This window comes from Lynx rufus, unplaced genomic scaffold (assembly GCF_022079265.1).
Source record: "Lynx rufus isolate CCGP_SWC_20201006 ecotype Redwood Valley unplaced genomic scaffold, mLynRuf1.p SCAF_13, whole genome shotgun sequence".
Classification (NCBI taxonomy): Eukaryota; Metazoa; Chordata; class Mammalia; order Carnivora; family Felidae; genus Lynx; species Lynx rufus.
Genome location: NW_025814827.1, coordinates 4,035,205 through 4,054,854, shown reverse-complemented (window position 1 = coordinate 4,054,854; position 19,650 = coordinate 4,035,205). Strand labels below are relative to the sequence as shown.

General features: G+C 55.9%; 1 protein-coding gene across 1 annotated transcript in view; it reads right to left on the bottom strand.

Moving 5' to 3' along the window:
• Positions 1 to 969: 969 nt before the first annotated feature.
• The window catches only part of HCN4 (hyperpolarization activated cyclic nucleotide gated potassium channel 4), a 42,137-nt gene continuing 23,456 nt past the window's right edge, over positions 970 to 19,650 (bottom strand). The window contains exons 2-8 of the mRNA XM_047074417.1: positions 18,430 to 18,853; positions 9,349 to 9,510; positions 7,055 to 7,273; positions 3,329 to 3,475; positions 2,990 to 3,230; positions 2,537 to 2,701; positions 970 to 2,435 (exon numbers count right to left, since the gene is read on the bottom strand). Coding sequence (XP_046930373.1) covers positions 970 to 2,435; positions 2,537 to 2,701; positions 2,990 to 3,230; positions 3,329 to 3,475; positions 7,055 to 7,273; positions 9,349 to 9,510; positions 18,430 to 18,853 — 2,824 coding nt within the window. The remainder of the gene's footprint in view (positions 2,436 to 2,536; positions 2,702 to 2,989; positions 3,231 to 3,328; positions 3,476 to 7,054; positions 7,274 to 9,348; positions 9,511 to 18,429; positions 18,854 to 19,650) is intronic.

Below are 19,650 nucleotides of genomic sequence, written 5' to 3'. Positions count from 1 at the left end.
GGCACAGAGCAGACTCAATAAATAGAAGTCCCCCTCACCTCCCACTGTACAGATGGGAAAATTGAGGGCCACGGAGGTGACAGGATGTGCTTGAGGCCCCACAGGGAAGGAGCAGTCTTCTGCCTCCATATGGTGAGAGGTTGGGCTGAGACTGGATTTGAGACCAGAGATGGGGAGAAAGGGAGCCTGCTGAGAGGTCCTGGGGTCCTCTTCCCTGAGGACTGCAAAGAACACTTCCCCGAGACCCTGTGGTGTCCAGCCCGAGGGCCAAGGCGTGTTGCTGGATGTAAAGTGACCTGGGTGTCCTGGCAACATGGGGTTAAAATGTGCACACATGTGAGTGGCTATCTACATGGCTCTACAGAGCGCTACATAACTATACATATACACATCTTACATACATATACATATACATATACATGTTCATATACATATCTTGCTAAGTTTGCAGTAGAAAAAATGCAAGACTCTCAGGGCCCTGGCCCCATTTTTGTCTCAAGGACTCAGGCGACTGAGGCTCCCCAGAAACACATCCAAGGGCAACACTTTCCTACCCCCATAGAATGGGGCTCCAAGTTCACAGCTAGGGGGCTAGTGGTGCCTGTTGCCCTAAAACAAATACAATAAACAGATCTGCTCTAAGAACCCCAAACATGGGTCACCCCCACCCCGCCAAGCCCCAGAGACCCCACCTGCCTTCTTCTGGCTTTTGCCTTTTGGGCCCTGCCTGCTTCCCTCCCCCCTCCCTCCCTCTAGTGCTGTGTATTAAAATAGTCTATAAAAGCAAGTGACCAAAAATCTATAGCTCTAAGAATACCTGGTTATTTTCTGCTGTCTTTTTTCTGGTGTGGTTTTTTTTTTTTTTAATGATAATTATTATTGTTATTGGTATATCTCCTAATCACAGTTAAACCTGAAGGAAGAAAGAAGGGAGAAAAAGGGAGAGAAGAGGGAGGGAGGGGCCCCAGCTCATAGATTGGACGGCAGTTTGGAGCGCACCGGCTCAGACCTGGCCCCAGGTTCCCTCTGGGGGGCAGCAGTCAGAGGGGGGCCCCCAGAAGAGGCGGCTCTTGCCCCAAACAAAGAAAGAGGGGGTGGCAAAGAACCTGAGGATGTCTTCCGAGGCAGAGTGACATGCTGGCCGGGGACGGCACCATAGGGCCTCCCCGGGGGACCGAGGCCCCCGCTGCCCCCGCTGGCGCCCCCAGCTCTGGGGACCAGCGGGAAGGCAGCCACGGACTCCCCCGAGGAGTGCGGAGAGGCTCTGCGGAGAGTCTGCGCCCCGTCCTGGGGCAGGGCCGGCTGAGAGGCTGAGATGAGCTTGAGGTCCTGGGTGAGGCGGCCTGGGGTGAGGGGTGGCGTGCCCCGGCGCTGGGGGACCTGGGGGGCCGGGGGGCTGGATGCGGGCGGCAGGAGCAAGGAACCGTGGGAGCCAGAGGCCCGAGGGGGGGCACTTGGGAAAGTTCTCGGGGGGCCTGGGCTGTGGCCAGGGGGGCTGAGACCTCCGCGGGGTGTAAAGGCTACGGGAGAAGCCCCCCCAGAGGCCCCGGCCACGAAGGACAGGCGCTCCGGTTGCCGCGGGGGCGTCTCTGGCGTACTTGGTGGGCCGGCGGCCAGACCTGGGGACAGCTCCCCGGGAGGCTGGCCCAGCTGCCCGGGGCTGGACGACGGGGACCGGGATGAGGGCGGGGGCGGCAGGAAATGCTCCAGGAGTCCCAGGCCCCCCCGGGCCCCCGGCAGCGGCGGCGGCGGCTGGTTGGCCTGCGGCGAGCGGGCGCCGGGCTGCAGCGGGGTGAGCAGCGGAGAGTCGGACGAGGACAGGGAGCCGCCCAGCGCCTTATGGAAGTGGCTGAAGCCGGCGGCGGTGGCGGCGGCGGCGGCGGCGGTGGCGGACGGCGTGGGAGCCGGGGAGGAGCCGCCGAGCCCGGGGGGCGGGGAAGAGCTGGACGAGGGCAGCAGGGGGCTCAGGCCCGCGGGCGCGGAGAATCCGGCCAGCTGCTGGATGTGGAAGGAGGAGGAGGACGGCGTGTCCACCTGCGACGGGCTGCTGGCGGGCGAGGCGGAGCCCAGCGCCGACGGGATCAGGGACTGCAGCCGCTTCAGGTGCCTGGGCGTCTGCCCCGCCCCGAGGCTGCCTAGCCCGGGGCCGGGAGGAGGGCGGAAGATGGCAGCGGGCAGGCGGGGGTGGTGGGTGAGCGCGATGGCCACCGAGGTGGTGGCCGCGGCGGCCTGCAGCGGCGCCTGGATCAGCGGGGTCCAGATGACCGGCGTGGGGGTCGGGGTGGCGGAGGCGGCGGCCTGGACGCGGTGGGCACAGTGGGCCATCTCGCGGTCATGCTGCACGATCTGCTGGATGATCTCGTTCTCCTGGTAGTTGAAGACGCCCGAGTTGAGGTCGTGCTGGACTTTGTGGAGGAGGATGGAGTTCTTCTTGCCTGGGCCGCAGAACGAGAGCAGGGGCTCAGGCCAGAGCAGGAGGCGGGGTTGGGGGGGGGGGGAGGCCCCAGCCCAGCCGCCCTCTTGCCCGGCCCCTCACCAATGCGGTCCAGGCGGTCCAGGGCCACCGTCTCGAAGGCCCGCCGCATCATGGGGTACTCCTCCAGCACCTCGTTGAAGTTGTCCACGCTCAGTGAGTAGAGGCGACAGTAGGTGTCAGCCCTCACGCTGGCCGTGCGCCGGCCCCGGGTCAGCAGGCAGATCTCTGCCAGGACAGCAGGAGTGGGGAGGGAGCTGGAAGGGGCCTCCTGCTAGACCCCGACCTGGGTCCCCACTGTCTGGTACAGAAGCTTGACAGTCACAAGACTCCATCCCCGGCTGTGACCACACTAGATGTCCCCCAGTGGGTGCCAGGCTCTTCCAGTTCTGGGACCCCTATACTGGGCCACAGACACCCACTTCCAAGCAGTGGCCACGAGGGGCTCCAAACATCATCCTTTGTGTCTCTCCTGTCCATTCCCCTGTCCCCCCCAGGGCTCCCCGGCCGCCTCACCTCCAAAGTAGGAGCCATCTGCCAGCTTGGTCTCCTTGTTGCCCTTGGTGAGCACACTGACCACACCGTGCTGGATGAAGTACATCTTCTTGCCAATGGTGCCTTCTCGGATGATGTAGTCCCCTGGCTGAAACACCTCGAAACGCAGCTTGGTCAGCATGGATGTCACAAAGTTAGGATCCGCGTTGGCAAACAGCGGCATGGAGGCCACCAGCTTCCGGCAGTTAAAGTTGATGATCTCCTGCTCCCCAGACAGGGTGGGTGGGGAGAGAGGGAGAAGGTGAGGGAGCCACCCGGCAGGAAGGAAGCTCCCTTCCCAGACGCCCCCACCCTGCTCACCTCCCTCAGTGGCTCGCTCAGCTCGCCCAGGATGCTCTCCTCATCGAACATCTTGCCCTGGTAGCGGTGCTCATAGTAGTCATGGATGCGCTGTCGGGTGTCGGGCGGGAGCTTGTGGAAGGACATGTACTGCTCCACCTGCTTGTACTGAGCCCCGGGAGAGAGGGAGAGGGCGTCACCTCCTGATCAGCCTCGGTCCTGCTGGTGACCAGAGCTGGCACTGACCCTGTGGGCCTTCTTGGCTGTCCCTGGCTCCTTGAGATTGAGATCCTTGGTGTGGGTGTGCCCCAAACAATGGCCCTGACTCCCAGCTGCTTGGGGTGGGGGAGGGCTCCATCAGCGTGTTCAATACTATGGAGATGGCCGGGGTCAATAGGGACTGTCCAAAGCCTACTTACAGGCCAACTGGCCAGGAGATCAGTCAAGTTTCCTCTGCACATGGGTCTTTTCTGTGTCACACTGTGGACCAAGGCTATGGACCAAGGAGGCTTCACTGACCCTGGAAGGAACTCTTTCCCACCAGTGGTTAACACTGGCATAGGCAGCGGGGCTGGGCTGCAATGGGTTAGGAGGACTGGAGGCTGCAGTCATGATGCCTGACCCGTCATATGGCGTGCATCCAAATGTGGCCCCAGCTGGGTCCAAGTCATTTTGTTGAAGACTGACTCTAGCCCACGGGAGGGCCAGAGTAGAGCAAGGTCCTTAATCAGAGGTTGGGGATAAGAGATTTGTGAGCCTATGTGCCCAGGGCTCAAACTAATAAGAAATGCTTCTGCCCACCCAGAGGTGAAGGATGGGTGCTGCCCCAGCCATCCTAGGACTGTGGGTGGAGAGTAGGGGTCCACAGGAGCATGGTAGACAGAAACAGATTAGGCAATTAATAAATTTTTCCCACACTGAGATGTCAAGGAAGTTTCTCTACCCCAGGAACAAGCAGATTAGGGGAGCCTGTTCTCATACATTAGTACTTCCAAGAGGTGGGGTGGGGGGGTACACAGTGTGGCTACAGATAGATGCCAATAGACAACTGAGAGCTGGGAGATGAAGTTTCCTAAAGTTCTTCCAGCCAAGCTGGCTCTGTCTGCTCAAAGTTGTACCCAGCCCCAGGGGACAGAACAGCTAGAGCTGTATCTTAGAGAATTCCCCATGCCTACAGAATCAATAGTGGTGAAGAGGCAAGGTCTGGAGACAGGGATGGAGTTAGAAGGTTGCTGAAGTGGTCCACGTGAGAGCTAGTAGTGGGGACAAAGGGAGGTAATACATTTCAGAGAGATTTCAGAGAGAGATTCAGTGAATCATATTGGAGAGCCATTAGCTAAAGAAGAAAATAAAGACAACTCTCAAATGGAAAGCCACAAGAGGCTTGACTCTGCCCTAAAATGAACCCTGGTGCTTTTTCTGAACTGTCCCTGATTGTAGTCCCGGACTGAGCCCCAATCCTGGCCACACACTGAGCCTTCAGCCTGGTCACACACTCGACCCTAATCCTGGTCACACACTGGGCCCTCGCACTGATCCTGCAGTGAGCCCGATCCTCGTCACACACTGAGTCCTGCCCTGGTCACAGGCTGGGCCCTGACGCTGGCCCATATGGATTCCTCACCCGGCCCAGACTAAGCCCTGGCCTTTATAATCCAACTCCTGTTCTTCCCCTTTCCAGCCCCCTCATTCCTAATCCAGACCCTTTGTTCTACTCGGGCTGATTTCTCTCCCACCCATCTACATACCTTTGCTGCTGCTCATCATGACGACTGGCCTAGAATTCTACTCTTCTACCTTCTCCTTCCTCTGCCTTCCCAAACTGACCCTCCCACCCTGCCCTGGCTCTGCAAGCTCTTCTGAGCTCTCCTTTCGGCAGCATGGGACCTGGGCCGCCATCTCTCGGTCACCCCACCAAAGGACAGCACCTGGAGCAGGCAGGCAGCCAGTTAATCCATACATACTGAGCCCTGCCATGTGCCTGACACTGCGAATTCAATGGGGATGGACAGACCTGGGTCCTGCCCTCACAGAGCCACAGCCTGGATAGGGAAGAGGGGACGCTAAACAACCGATCACACAGATTAATTAAGCAATGGCAGGTGTACCAAGTGTGGCGAAAGGGAATTAGAGGGCATGGTGGGGTCACATGATGGGTGGGGTCACGGAAGGCTCACCACGGAGGCCAAGTGCAGGCTGAGAGGTGGAGAAATGGTCAGGTGAAAAGGAGAGAGGAGAGTTCCAGGCTAGTGTTTGAGCCAAGGCCCTGTGGCAGGACATGTGTAAGGCCCTGGCATGGCTGGAATAGAGGGCTGTGGGCCCATGGCTTGATCCGGGCATGAGAAGGGCAGGGGCCAGGGGTGCCCAGATGGCTTAGTTGGTTGAGCATCCAGCTCTTGATTTCAGCTCAGGTCATGGGATAGAGCCCTGCTTCAGGGGGATTCTCTCTCTCCCTCCCTCTCTGCCCCTCCCCCACACAATCACACACACACACACACACACACACACACACACACACACACACTCTCTCTCTCTCTCTCTCAAAAATAAAATAAATAGGGGTGCCTGGGTGGCTCAGTTGGTTAAGCATCTGACTTCGGCTCAGGTCATGATTTGATGGTTCGTGGGTTCGAGCCCCGCATCGGGCTCTGTGCTGACAGCCCAGAGCCTGGAGCCTGCTTCAGATTCTGTGTCTCCCTCTTTCTCTGCCCCTCCCCTGCTTGTGCTCATTGTCTCTCAAAAATAAATGAATAAACGTTTAAAATAAATAAATAAAATAAAAACATTAAAAAAACAAAAAAAGGAAGGGCAGGGGCCAGATTATGCCCCTTAACTGCCAGGCTGAGGAAACACACCTCAGAGTTCCTCTGCATGTAGGAGTAACCTGAAGACTAACAAGTTTTAAGCAGGGTGATGTGATCAGCTTTACCTTTTTTAAATGCCTGCTCTACCTGCCACGTAGAAGATGGAGTAGAAGGTGGCGGACGGAGTCCACTTGGCCAATAAATATTGAATGGCTTGCTCTGTGCTAACACAGTCTTAGTGGTTGGCAGGTACCATTCACTCTTCGTAAATGCCATGATATGACTGACCCCTTCTAATGTCCCCATCTTACAGATGAGCAAATGGGGCGCAGAGACGTGAAGGGACATGCCCGCGCTCCGTGGACAGCTGGTTATATCATTTGGGCCCCACTGCACAGAGGTGGCCGTAGAGCATGGTGGCGGGGGTAGCACTGAGAAAGACGGAAGACAGGGAGGAGTAGAGAGCAAGGCCTGAGCCACCAGGGACCCAATGTGTGACAACTGGGAAAACACGCCAGCCACGGAGAGCAGCAGAATCGGCCAGAGAGGGAGGAGGAAAACCGAGGGTGTACGCTTACGGAAACCAAGTGCGAAGCCAGGGAGGGAGAGGTAACTGTCTAATGCCACTGACAAGCTGGGCGAGATGAGGACCCAAAGGAGCTATTGGCTTTAGCAACGCAGAGGGCACTGGTGAACGTCAATTTAATGGGCTGAGATATGGATTCGGCAACCGGAAACAATGTGGGGGGTTGTTTATTGTAGGAATTTGTTCCACGAACAGGAGGCAAACTAAAAAGTTAACAGCCAAAGCCAGATGATGGTAGAGGACAGAACACGTGGGGGGCCTGGTGGGGACCCACTGGCTGCCAGCCTGTGCTCCCTGGGAACCAACGGTCAGGTTCTCTCGAGAGCGCCCAGGATGGACCACAGCTTTCTGACCTACCTTTTCCTGGTACTGGCGCCGGGAGGAGTCCAGGGACTGGATGAGGGCGGTGGCGTGGCCGATGAACATGGCGTAGCAGGTGGCGCCCACAATCATGCTGAGCATGGTGAGCCAGACGTCCGACATGCCTACAGGTGCCTGCCGTCCGTACCCGATGCACAGCATGTGGCTCATGGCCTTGAAGAGGGCATAGGAATACTGCTTTCCCCAGGAGTTGTTCTGTGGACAGATTGTGGGGTGGGTAGTGAATGGCCTGTCCTCTCATTAGCACCTAGAAAGATCCTTGCCACCTTCTGCTCGTCAGCCTAACTCTTTCCCAGTGTGTGAGCCCTGGGCTTCCAACCTGGCTGTTGGCTGAAAGCCTTGGGTGAGGGACAGGAGGTCCACGCTGGCAACCTGTGGTGACAGTGAGTCCCCGACTTGGGCCTTTCCCTTGCTATCAGGGACAGGGATCAGACCGGCAGCCCCAGCAAAGGGAGGGGAGCCAGCCTCTCAGCCCCCATGGGGCAGCCTGGAGCCCCTCCCCCACCCAGCAGCCAAAGGCTCCAGGCCGAGCCACCCTGCTGTCCTCTGCTTGCTGAAATAGCCTTATCCCCCAACCAAATGACTGCCAAGTGAAGCCCATTTCCCCACTGACCTCAATTATAAAACCAGATACACTTCCCCTGGGGGGACAAGCTCTGGCAGCCTGAGCCAAAAACACTGCCCTCGTTTTGGGTGAGCAAAGTTTAGGCGCCGTGGAGCTAACTCGCCTCCTGGGTGAGCCCCGCCAGAATCAGTCCAGGGCTGAGGCCACTAGTTGTCCTCCCCCATCGGGAGGTGGACTGTCTGGAACACACAATGCTTGGGGGCAGGAGAAGGGAGAAAGGGAGTGAGAGAGGCTCTTGGCTATTTTTGTCTCCAAAGCCACTCAGTGTCTCAAGGAAGTCTCTGTGTGGGAACGCTGGGCGCAGAAGGACCATCTCCTGAATTGAGTGCATGTGTGGGCCTGTCACCCTCACACAGAGGAAACTGTCCCAAAAGAGGAAGCTGCCAGATGAACCCCAGCACCTGCCACCTCCCCAGCGCCTCCCTGTTCACACAGGGAGTGTGTGAGCAACAGTGTGCACGACCTAGTGTGGAACCCACAGAGCCCCTGCCCAGAGCCCCAAACCCTTCCACGGTCACCAGGCTGTTCTTAGCACCCAGAGAAAGGGACAGGAGCTGCGTGCCGTGTTCAAGGTCACTCAGAATGGTCCTAGACAAAGCCGAGCTGGTCTGGTGGTTCTCAGTCCAGACCAGGTTGGGAGGTCAGCGGGGCTGATCCAGGGGTGCTGGCCTGTGGTCCGGGCCTGGGGAACTGGGGTGGCCCCCAGCTGCCTCTCAGTCAGGGCTTCTGGCCTTACTGCAGAACCTCTGGGGACCGGGAAATTCAATCCATATGGCCGATTCATTTACACTTAGCTCATCAAAAGGCTGTTTTGTAAAGGCCTATTTGATGCTGAAAGATGCCTCAGGGTCTCTTTCACCTCTTTCAAAGCTGGTTTTTTTGTCCCCTGGGGCCCTGGGGATTTGCCAACAGACCAAACCAACTGGAGGAGGGAGGCAGGGGTTCGCCAGACCCACAGAAATGCTCACAGGTCCAGGGGTCCCCACCCCGCCTGGTGCCCAATCTGTCCATGGGAGGCTGGGGGGCTGACTCTACGCTATGGCTTCCCAGCCCCAATTCCATCTTCCCTCACCCACCACGGGGTTGGTGGTAGGGAGGTGGTAAGTCTTCCCAGCTGAGGGCCCCACCTATGAGCAGCAGGTGTGTATCTGGCGGCGGGGGAGGAATGGGGGGCAGGGGACAGCCCAGCTCAGCTGCTGGAGCAGAAGGAGGCCCTGTGTGATCTGGGAGTCCGGGCATTGCCAACAGCGCCCTTCATAGGTTTCCCTTTTCTTGGGTTCCGCTTTTAGGACTAGTCTGCCTCTGGGGAGCAGAGGTAGGACAGGAGCCCCCAGCCCAGCTTTGCCACTCTTGAGATAGTCTGAGGAAGGCCAAGGTTTCGTCTCCCTGGGTGAAGTTGGGACAAACACGAAGCTCCCAGCCGTGCTGGATGCTGTAAGAAGGCACAGGTAACCGCATGCAGCCCAGCGCTCTGGGACAGACAGATACTGGCTACATCCATGCGCCCTTGGGCACCAGGCTGGCACCCCAGGATCCTACGTGTGGGGGCCCAGGAGTCCCAAGCCCTAGACCTACTCTGCCCACCTGTGCCTCGCTGGCTCCCCTCTTCCCAACGCCCAGAGGGAGGGCTGAGCCGCACGCTCACCACCATGTTGTTGATGGACACCCAGCAGTCGTCGGGGAAGTCCTGCAGCATGGGCACCAGGAACTGCAGGCAGCCGTCCCAGTGGCAGAGCAGGAGCATCATGCCGATGAGATTTACTATGCGCACCACGGCGCTGGCCAGGTCGTAGGTCATGTGGAAGATCTGCAGGCAGAGGGCAAGAAATTGGCCTGGATAGGTGGGCGGTCAGGAGGGGTCTCAGCTCGCCCCTGCAGCTGCTTGTGGGCGCCGCTCCACGTGGACTTGGCAGAGCACCGGGCTGGGTGCAGGTGCAGGTGCAGGCTGTGGCAAGGGTGGGAAGGTGTCAGGCCGGGAGCCGGAAGCACATGGCAGGCCGTAGGGCCCCAGAGGGATGCCTCCTGGGTTGTGGGGGCCTCCCACGGGAAGTCCAGCCATCCAGGCCGATATGCGAAGGGAGGGCATCCGGAGCCCCATAGACCCCAAAGGGTGCAGAGAAGCTGCTTCATCTGCTTGCCTAGGCCGTGAGAACAACAGGGAGAAAGCCAGAGCTAGCGTGAGCCTCCTCCGGGGACCAGAGTCTGCAGTCTGGCCAGGGGCATGGTGCTTCCCTAAATCTGCCACTAGACGCTGAGGACCTACCAGGGGCAGTGTGCTCTGCTTAAGACAGCCACGGAACTGAAGGAGAAGCAGCACAGACACTCCAAGTTCACACAGACCTTGATCCCAAGCCCACTTCCAACCCATTCCTAGCTGTGTGCCCTTGAGAAAGTCCCTGACCCTCTCTGAACATGCCTTCTCATCTGGAAAATGGCAATAAAAATTCTTACCTGGATGGATTGTCAAAAGGATTAAATTATACATATAAAGTGCTTGGTACTGGCTATAGAAGTGTTCTATAAATTGCAAACCATTATTAATTGATAAGTGGTTAATAATTAATCTTTATGATTAGTTAATATGTGGTCGTAGTAATGCTCTCCCGTATCGTTTAATAAAGCACAGCACCCTCCACCTGGATGGCTCAGTCAGTTTAGCGTCCGACTCTGGATTTCAGCTCAGGTCAGGATCTCACAGTTCGTGGGTTCGAGCCCCTCACCAGGCTCTGCGCTAATAATGCGGAGCCTGCTTGGGATTCCTCTCTTCCCCTCTCTCTCTTTCTCTCCCCCACTCATTCTCTCTCTCTCTCCCCCCCCCAAAAATAGATTAAATTAAAAAACATAAAAACAAAATAAAATAAAGTACAGCCCCCTTAACCCCAGCCCAGTGGCACCCATGCATCCCCACTCTCGTAGCTTCTAGTGAGAGGCTGAAGCATGGGTGGGCGGGGCCAGGGTGGGCACATCAGCCTAGCACCCCCCGCCCACCACCCTCCTTCCAGAGCTGCTGCTTCGTCTGGTTTCAACAGGGCTCACCATGCTGACAGGGCAGTGAGGGGACAGAGAGATGGAAGAAAGTCTGGAGGGAGGTCTCAGGAAGTTCTGGCCTTGCCTCTGGCCTGGGAGGCTCTGGGGGCAGCATGGGGTAGACTTTGGTAGCTGGCGGCAGGATATTCTGATACCTTAGTTTCCCCTTCTGAAATGTGGGCCTAGTTTGGGTCTAGGTCTGAAAAGCCGAACATGAATCCTACTTGTCCCTCATCTCCAGGGCTGTGGCCGCCTGTGGCTCCCTTAGTCGCATGACTCTGGATATTCCAGCTGAAAGGCTGTGGAGCCTTTTCAGGAGGAAGCGGACCTTGGAACGGCTGGTGGAGGGTGGTGCCACACCACCCCTATGGCCCCAGTGACAGAGGGACAGTGACACCACACCTGAGTGTGGGCACGTGGTCCCATAGCCACCACCTCACTTAAACTCACCCTTTGCTGAAAATATCATTAATCCATTTTACACCAAGGCTCAGAGAAGTAAAGGGATTTGCCAAAGTCATGGCGGCAGCGGAAGAGGCATTATCTGAAGAAACCAGGGCTGCCTGCAGATTAGTGGGTTGGCCTGGTGAGGGAGGGGCTGTTTTCGGTGGCTCTGTTTGGCAGGTGAGACAACTCAGACCCCAAGTGGCTGAGTGATGTGGCTGGATTCACACAAGCAGGACCCAGGGCTAGCCGGAACACCCCGGCATCTCGCCTCCGCAGCCCAGTGCACAGACAGAGCTGTGTGTGCTGCAGCCTGGCCCCACGGGGGCCCCAAACCGGCCCCCCGTCCTCAGTGTGCCAGCTCCCAGCCAAACCGATACATTAGCGTAAGGAGTGGCAGGCACTAGCGACCGGGCAGGGCGGCTTGGGACTGGGGTCTCGGAGGCGGAGCAGGCCTGAGGACGACACCGGTGCCTCTGGCCATCGGTCCACTGCCAGCTGTGCCCTGGGACCTGGATCCCGAGCCCAGGAAGCTCCTCAGCCTCTCCCCACCGTTCCCCGCAGCTCCTGAATACCAGCACCACATCCTGGGCTCTGAGGGGAGATGCCCCTCCCGGCCCTTCCGTGCTTAGGTGAACACAACAGCTCTATGACCTTGGGCAAGTCACTAAACTTTCAAAGTCTCAGGTGACCAGGATGCCACCAGCTCTCCAGACTCAGAGGCTGGCAAGTGACGTGGGACCATCCGGTCTCAGAAATGGCCAGCACCTGCCCTCACGTCCCACCACATCTCAGCCTCCCCTCAGCTAAGACGAGCCAGGCATCTGCCCCCCATTGCTCAAGGTTGCTAGAGAAATTAAACTGGCTAAGAAAGTCCTCTGGGCCCTGAACACAACACAGGTGGGGTCATTATTACGAAGCTCCTTCATTTCCCAGCTGCTACAGACTAGATGTCTGTGTCCCTGTGAAATTCATATGTTGAGGCCCGAATCCCCACTGCGATGGGGTCTTTCGAAGGTGATTAGGTCGTTAAAGTGGCACCCTTATGGATGGGGTCAGGGCCCTTAGAAGAAGAGACATGAGAAGGAGGATCTCTCTCCACCCTGTGAGGACATAGCAAGAAGGTGACCATCCACAAACCAGGACGAGGGCCTTAGGCAGAACCCAACCACACTGGCACCCTGGTCTGCTCTCCAACCTCCAGAACTTCAGGAAATCACTGTTTGTTGTTTAAGCCCTGACGTCTGCGGTATTCTGTTATGACAGCCTGAGCTGGATGGTACCTATGGTGTCTAGGGCATAGAGTACTATGTTGTATATGCTGCAGAGTATAGACTATATAGTATGTGGTATATAAAACAGTACTTGAGCTGAAGGAAGCCTTGGACCCCTTTTAGAAAGCGTCCCAGGGGTGCCTGGGTGGCTCAGTCGGTTAGGCTGCCAGTTCTTGATTTCGGCTCAGGTCATGATCTCGTGGTCATGGGATCAAGTCCCACATTGGGCTCCATGATCCTCTCTCTCCCTCTGCCCCTCCCCCACTTCTCCTCCCTCTCTCTCTCTCTCTCGCTCAAAAAAAAAAAAAAGAAAGAAAAAGAAAAGAAAAGAGAGGAGAGAAGAGAAAAAAGAAGAGAAAGGAAAAGAAAAGAAAGGAAAAGAAAAGAAAAGAAAAGAAAAGAAAAGAAAAGAAAAGAAAAGAAAAGAAAAGAAAAGAAAAAGAAAAAAAAAGAAAGAAAGCATCCCAGACTGGGGCAGCCCCTGAAAACTTTCCTCTACATGAATCACCCTGGGCCTTAGAGACAGAAGTATCAGGGTTGGCACGTTTTTATGCAGTACTTTCTTTTCCTTTGGCATCATCTATGTTTTTTGTTCCTTCGTGGCGAATTTTCTTCCAGGATCAGGTGCTTGTCTAGCTTTGGCTTTATCACGACCTCAGCAGCGAATATGGCAGAACACATGGTACGATCTCAGGAACTGAGAAGTGCTTAGCGACAAGGGTAAAGGTGAAGGTGATGCGACAGTGATGGGATGACTGCGATCAGGGCTGCCACACGTGTATATGGTGGTGTTAGGGAAAGGCCTCACTCTGGGCAGGTGCAGCCTGCCTCTGACCTTGCGGGAAGAAAATGGTGCCTTTTCCTGCAGGTGGGCACAGGCTCATGTGTCCTGCACAGAGCACAGTGGTGGTGGTGGTGCCAGTATCAGGCTGAAGAAGCATGTGGATGTAGGGAAGGCCCATGGGGAGGCAGGGAGGGTGCTGGGAAGCGGTGGGAGGGTGGGAGTTTTCGGTGGGGGTGAGGGCTATTGTGGCTGACTGCACCAACGTGGCAAAATCTGAGCTTCCTGCCAAGAGTTGGGTTGGGGGTACATCCATTCAGGCTAGGAGGGCACCCAGGTGGTGAGGTCACTCGCCCTGGCCCCGACACTACGGCACCCAGGTGTGGTTGCTGAGAGTAAGGCTGGACGTTGCTGGGAGAGGCTGCTGAACACTTGTGTGTCCCTGCTGTGGGCTGGAGCCACAGGCCACCCGCAAGTCAGCTGCACTACACAAATATTTGTTTTGCTCTTTGTACCTCATTAAAACCCCCGTTTACGATGTTGGTTCTGACCGTGGGGGTTGAGTACTTCATTTCCAGGCCCTGCAAGGCTTGCTGGGTGGGCAGCCTGGGCAGCTTGCTCTCTGTGCCCTGCAGGGCACTTAGGGGAGGCTCCGTATCTTCTGGCCACAGTGTGGAGACAGAGCGACATGTCCTCTACCTCGGCCCAACTCCTTCTCATCACAGATGAGTTTCCTTATCTGTGCAATGGGTCAATAACTGCCAGCTCCCAGGGCTGTCTTGGGGATAAGGAGAGATGTTGTCCACAGCTGGTACACAGTAGGTACTAAATGCATGTTGGTTCCTTTCCTTCCCTCTCTTCCCCAGCCTTCAAAGACAGAGTTGATTTCTCAGTCCTGGGAAGAGACCAGAAACTGCAGTTTCTGCCAAGGCCTCTTCTTGGGACCTAGTTGAGTTCCCTCCCAGGGACTCGTCTTCTCCTCAGGGAAAAAGAATAACTTCTCCTTGTGTCTCAGGGACCAGTGGCCACACTGAGGTCAGCAATCCCAGGCCTGAGAGGATGGCTGTTGCATGTGTATCCTGGGAAGAGCCTGGAGGTGCCCAAACTGAGGGTCATGCTGAGCCCCTTCCCGGGACGCATAGACAGGGCCAACCCCCTGCCCCGAGGACCACTCCTTGATTCCAAAAGATAGAAAAATTGAGGCCCATGGGAGAGGAGACTCATCAGGAGGTTCGGCCTCGGCCCAGCCTCCTGCCTCCAGCCTTCCTCCCCAGGATGGCTTCCCCGCTCCTGAGGGAAAGAAGAGGATTCTGGGATGGGTTGCTGGGGTGCAGGGCCTGCAGGGGAACATCCGGAGGGGGGGCGACCAAGGTTTCTAACAATAGCCTCTGTGCCTGTAACAAGCTCACACCTCAGAGGGAGGGAAGAGGCTTGGCTGGGAGAGGCTTGGGTGGAGGATGCTGACCTAGATCGCCTGGGATGGAGGCAGAGGCTGGCATCCTCTGAGAGGGTGGCTGTCACCTGCCGAGACCTCCCCCTCCCCTAACTCCCAACACCTGCTAATACCACTAGAGAACTGTCTGATGGGGGGCTGAAGCCTGGGGGTCAGGAGTCTAGCATCTTACAGCTTCACCAGGGGTTATTTCCTCTTCACAGGTGGCTACCACTCTACCTGCCACCCGGGGCTGAGGACCATGTCCTCAGGATCAGCTAACACGATCCTTGCCGACAGAGGCTGGAGTGGGGACCAAGCTCCCACCTCCTAGACTATCAGAGCACACCTGACGGTTGGGGAAAGTGAAGCCTAGAAAAGGAAAGAGAGTCACATATGGAGTTAGAGGAGGAGACAGAGCAGGGTTTTCTCTACCAAATACCTCCTTTCCCATGTTTCATGTAGACCTGGGACCTCAAGGGTCTCCCTGCTCTTGCCTCCAGGCCAAGTTGAGGCTAGAAGCCCCAGGACTGGGGCAGGCTATTGAGGATGTGGAGACAGGGTTTCTGGGACCAGCTGGGAAAACCCAATTCAATCCCAGGGGTCCAATGGGAGCCCTTGGTTGGGCGGTGTGCCCGGCAGAAGCCAGCTCAAAGCAATTTCCTCCCCAGCTGATAGGCAAGATAACAGTGTATGTGGAGGGGGTGGGGAGTCATCCATCTGGCCTCCTGGGATCTCCCTTCTGCCCACAAGATTGAGTACCAACTTCTAGTTCAGAGCCCTGACCTGAGGCCTCCTGGGGCCTCTGTCTGCCCCAGGAAAGGGCCAGGGCAAGAGCCTGCCTGACCAGTTCTGGATAGCCCAGAGAGGCAGCAGGGACAGAAGCCCTGGACAGAGCTCCCAGGACGCATGGTACAGGGACAGTAAAGAAGCACTTAGTTTCTATTCTCAGGCTCATCCTGCTGAACCACTGGCCATTCTGCCACTTCTCCCCAGATATCATGGCCCTCAGGGCCCAGGCATGAGGAAGGAGCAAGGATGGCTCCCAGGGGGCAGGGGCCTGGAGACACGAACCAATGCCAGAGAAGGCAAAGAGTGGCTATTTCTCTTTTAATGACAATCTAGCTGTAAGTTCAAGACAAACAGAAGGTTGGGGTGTGGTGGTATCTTAGGGACTGAGGGAACCAACGTGGTCCAGTATTTTGACTTGGACGAGCCTGTTAGGGCATTCTAGGAAATATGCTTCCATTCTTCCTCCGCAGCCACTCAAAGGGGCCCAGCCACCGTCCCCTCCTCCTGCCCGGCACTGTCCCCTGTCAGGCCTGAACTCAGCCCCACATGCCAACATCTCTCCGTAGCTGGATGTCCCATGGTTACCTCAAACCCGACCTGTCACACAGAACTCCTCACGCCACCCATCGACCCACTCCGCTGCCTGCCTTCCCAATCTCGGCTGGGAGTCATTCCTAACAGAGGGACAGATAACAGAATCAAAGTCACCCCGCATTCAGGTGACCTAAGAATGCAGGGAGTACATGGAACCCGGAATCAGGAGGCCCAGGTCCAAGACCCTAACACTGGGGCAGCTGACTTTTCTGACCCCTGTCCTCGCTGACAATCAGGAATAATAAATCCTGCCTGGCTTGCCTTGCCAGATAGGTGTGGCGAGCCAATAAGATAAGGGTTAGAAAGTATTTGAGAAAAGCAACCCCTCCCATAGAGGTATAGAGGATTATTAAGACAAGTGACTGGGGAGGGGCATTTATCAGATAGTTCACCAGGCTTTGTGCTAAGCATTTGGTAAATATCATCCCATTTAATTCTCAAGGCAATCCAGTGAGGATTAGACCCACTTTGCAGATAAGAGATTGAGGCTCAGGGAGGCAAGGTGGCACCAAGGTCACAGAGCCAGGCAGTGTGGAGCCAGGATCTTCATTCAGGTCTGAGAAGTGTAAAGCCCTGTGGCCGTTCACTGCACCAGACAGGCACTTCTCATTGCTGGGAGTCAAGAGAGCTAACTGGGTTCTGCTCCAGCTCTTCCAGAGGCCTGCCGCATGACCTTGGGCAAGTCATTGCCCCTCCTCTGTCAGCAGGAATAATGCAAATTTTCCTAGGCAAGGAAAATTTCTGCCATGCAGGGATGCTGCCAGGCCAGTGTAGGCACTTCTGCAGCACAGGTGTTCATGACACCTCTGACCTCAATCTGCCAGTGCCCTAACCATCAGCCATGTGTGCTATTTGTCCAGGGCCCACGCTGTTGCTGGGGTGGGGTGGGGTGGGGGCTTTGTGTCCTGAGCATAGGAACTTCTGTCCAACCAAGCAGAGGGGTCCTGGAGACCAGAAGACCAGCAGTGAGCCATGGCAAGAAATACGTCTCTGTAGAAGCTTCCCCAGGCTACAGCCTGCTCCAGACCCCAAGGTGGGCAGCCTCACAGAGTATGCCTACCTCTGCCCTGACACTTCCAGGCTGGCCTGCCTGCCGCCGCCGCCAAAAGGTGTAAGGTGGATGGTGGCAGACACAGACAGAAGCGCTTGCAAGGTCACCTGCTTTTTCTCAAACGCCAGCCCATAGCCCTCCTCTTGTCCTTCCCACAGACGACTGCATTCAGCCCATGGCTGAGTTAGGTTTGTTCAGAACAGTGTTTTTTTTACACCCAGTCCTTTTACAATTTTTTATTTAGTTTCTGTAGCCAGTGCTCTGCCCACAGCCCCTAGGATCCCTTTACAGTTTGTGCACACACAACTCCAGTCTCCTCGGAGCTTTTCACTCCCTATGGCTAGCACCTGCGGCTCTTTGTCGGAGACCTGCCCCAGGCTGCTGGAAGCCGCTTCGCCTGCTAGCACTGAGCGCAGGAAGTACCCTGAACTAACGACAGACACGCAAGGGGATATAAAAACTCCAACTTCTTTGCCCTGACTGGGACAACTCAGAGGTGTGCGGTAAGAGGTGTGAGGTATGCTGTCCCCAGAGCTCCCCATGGGACTTTGCTTGATGTCACCCTTGTTTGGCCTCCTTCCTTCTTTCGTGTGTCCCTCTTCCTTAGTCCCCCACAGATGATTTCTGGAAACACTCCCCACCTCAACCCCACTGAGAGAAAAGCCACTTTCATGTAAATCCTCACCTCAGGGTCTGCTCCAGAAGAACTCCCAGGATACCTAATAGAGTTGCCTACAAAATTTGCACAAAAGTCCAGATTTCTGCATCCCGTGGTCAACCTATAGATCTAGCAACCCTGGGCCCTTTCTCACTTGGCAACAAGTGGCCAGAGCAGAGTAGAGGCAGACAGAAAATGTTTTCTTCAGTTTTCCCCAGTTTACCACACTCTCTACTGCCTTCAGCTGGCCCTTTTCACCCATTCGCGTTCCCTGCCTGGCCCCTGCCAGCTCATGAGTTTGCATTTCCTACAATATAGTCCAATGGTTAACAGTGCAGGCTTTGGAATCCAGGTTCATCAATTACTGATTCTGTGACTTGATATAAATCCCTTAAACTTTCTGCCTCTCGGTTTCCTTATGTAAAAAACGATGTACCTATATGATACTCTCTACAGTTGTTAGAGACTTAAATGGGATACTGCCTGTAAAGTGAGTTTTACAGTATCTAGCACATAAGAGGTCAAGAAATTACTAATATTTGTCCTCTCGGAGCAGATGTGCCTGCTACAATCTGACAGCCCAAATCCAACTATCTGAGATTACCTGGGGGCCCCTTACTCCCCCTGGGGGTAAGATACCCTTCCCCCAAGATGTTTGGGTCTGACCACTCACCTCTTCCCACTGATGAATATATCGAATGAGGCGGGAGAGACGCAAGAGGCGCAGGAGGCTGAGGATCTTGGTGAAGCGGACAATGCGCAAGGCCCGGGCAGTCTTATAGACCTCTGAGTCAATGCGTGTCTCCACGATGAGGAAAATGTAGTCCACAGGGATGGACGAGATGAAATCTACCACGAACCAGCTTTTGAGGTACTTCATCTTAATCCGCTGAGGATCCAGGATGATCTCTGTGTTGTCCTCCACCACGATCCCTGTGCGGAAGTTGAGGACCAAGTCGATGAGGAAGAACGTGTCCGACACCACATTGAAGACGATCCAGGGTGTGGTGTTCTCATCCTTGAAGAAGGTGATGCCCACGGGAATGATGATTAGGTTTCCAACCATCAGCAGCAGCATGGTCAGGTCCCAATAAAATCTGCCCAGAGACACAGGGGTCAGTTGCCAGGAGGACAGACAGAATGAGTTACAGACTATGGGAGAAAACTCCAAGGGACAGCAAACATTGAAGAAGGAAGTCTCGGGAGGTTCTGAGTCACTGGGTGAGAAATGCACATGGGTACCAGGGGAAGATATGGAGATTGGCATAGAAAGGCTCTTCCTTCACTAAGGATACCCTCTGCCTGCCCCTCTGTCTGCTCCCCTGACCCCATCCCCACTCCCCAGTGGGATTCAGGCTGAAAAGCAAACCACAACGATGATATCCAGAGAGAAGTGCAAAGCTATTTTAGCAGTAGGAGTAGCTCGCCCCACAACACCCCAGGCTCAGGCTTAGCTGCTCCATTCTCCCTGAGGGTCAGCTGTGGTCTGAGACAGGCTGGCAGGCAGACATGCTACAGACCGTGACCAGAGAGCAGGGGAGGTCCAGACACACAGCAAGTGTCTGGGTGGAAGGATGCTTGGGATCCAGTCCCAGCTCTGTCATTGACATGCTGTGTGACATCAAGCAGGTGGCCTCCCTGCTCTGGGCCTCAGTTTCTTCACTGTGCAATCAGGGATGGAGCCTCAACGCTTTGTCCTATAATTCTGAACTGGCCCTCACCCACACTGACTTTCTGGGGTCCCCCTTTAGGCTATTTCTTATTGCCAGAAAATGTCTGACCATCTCTCTCCTCAGAGGTTTGCATCCTAACACAGGGTTAGGGAAGGACAGTGAAATCTTCAAGGGCAGGAAGTGTTAATAAGGGGATTTCAGGCACCAGTGAGGTGCCACTC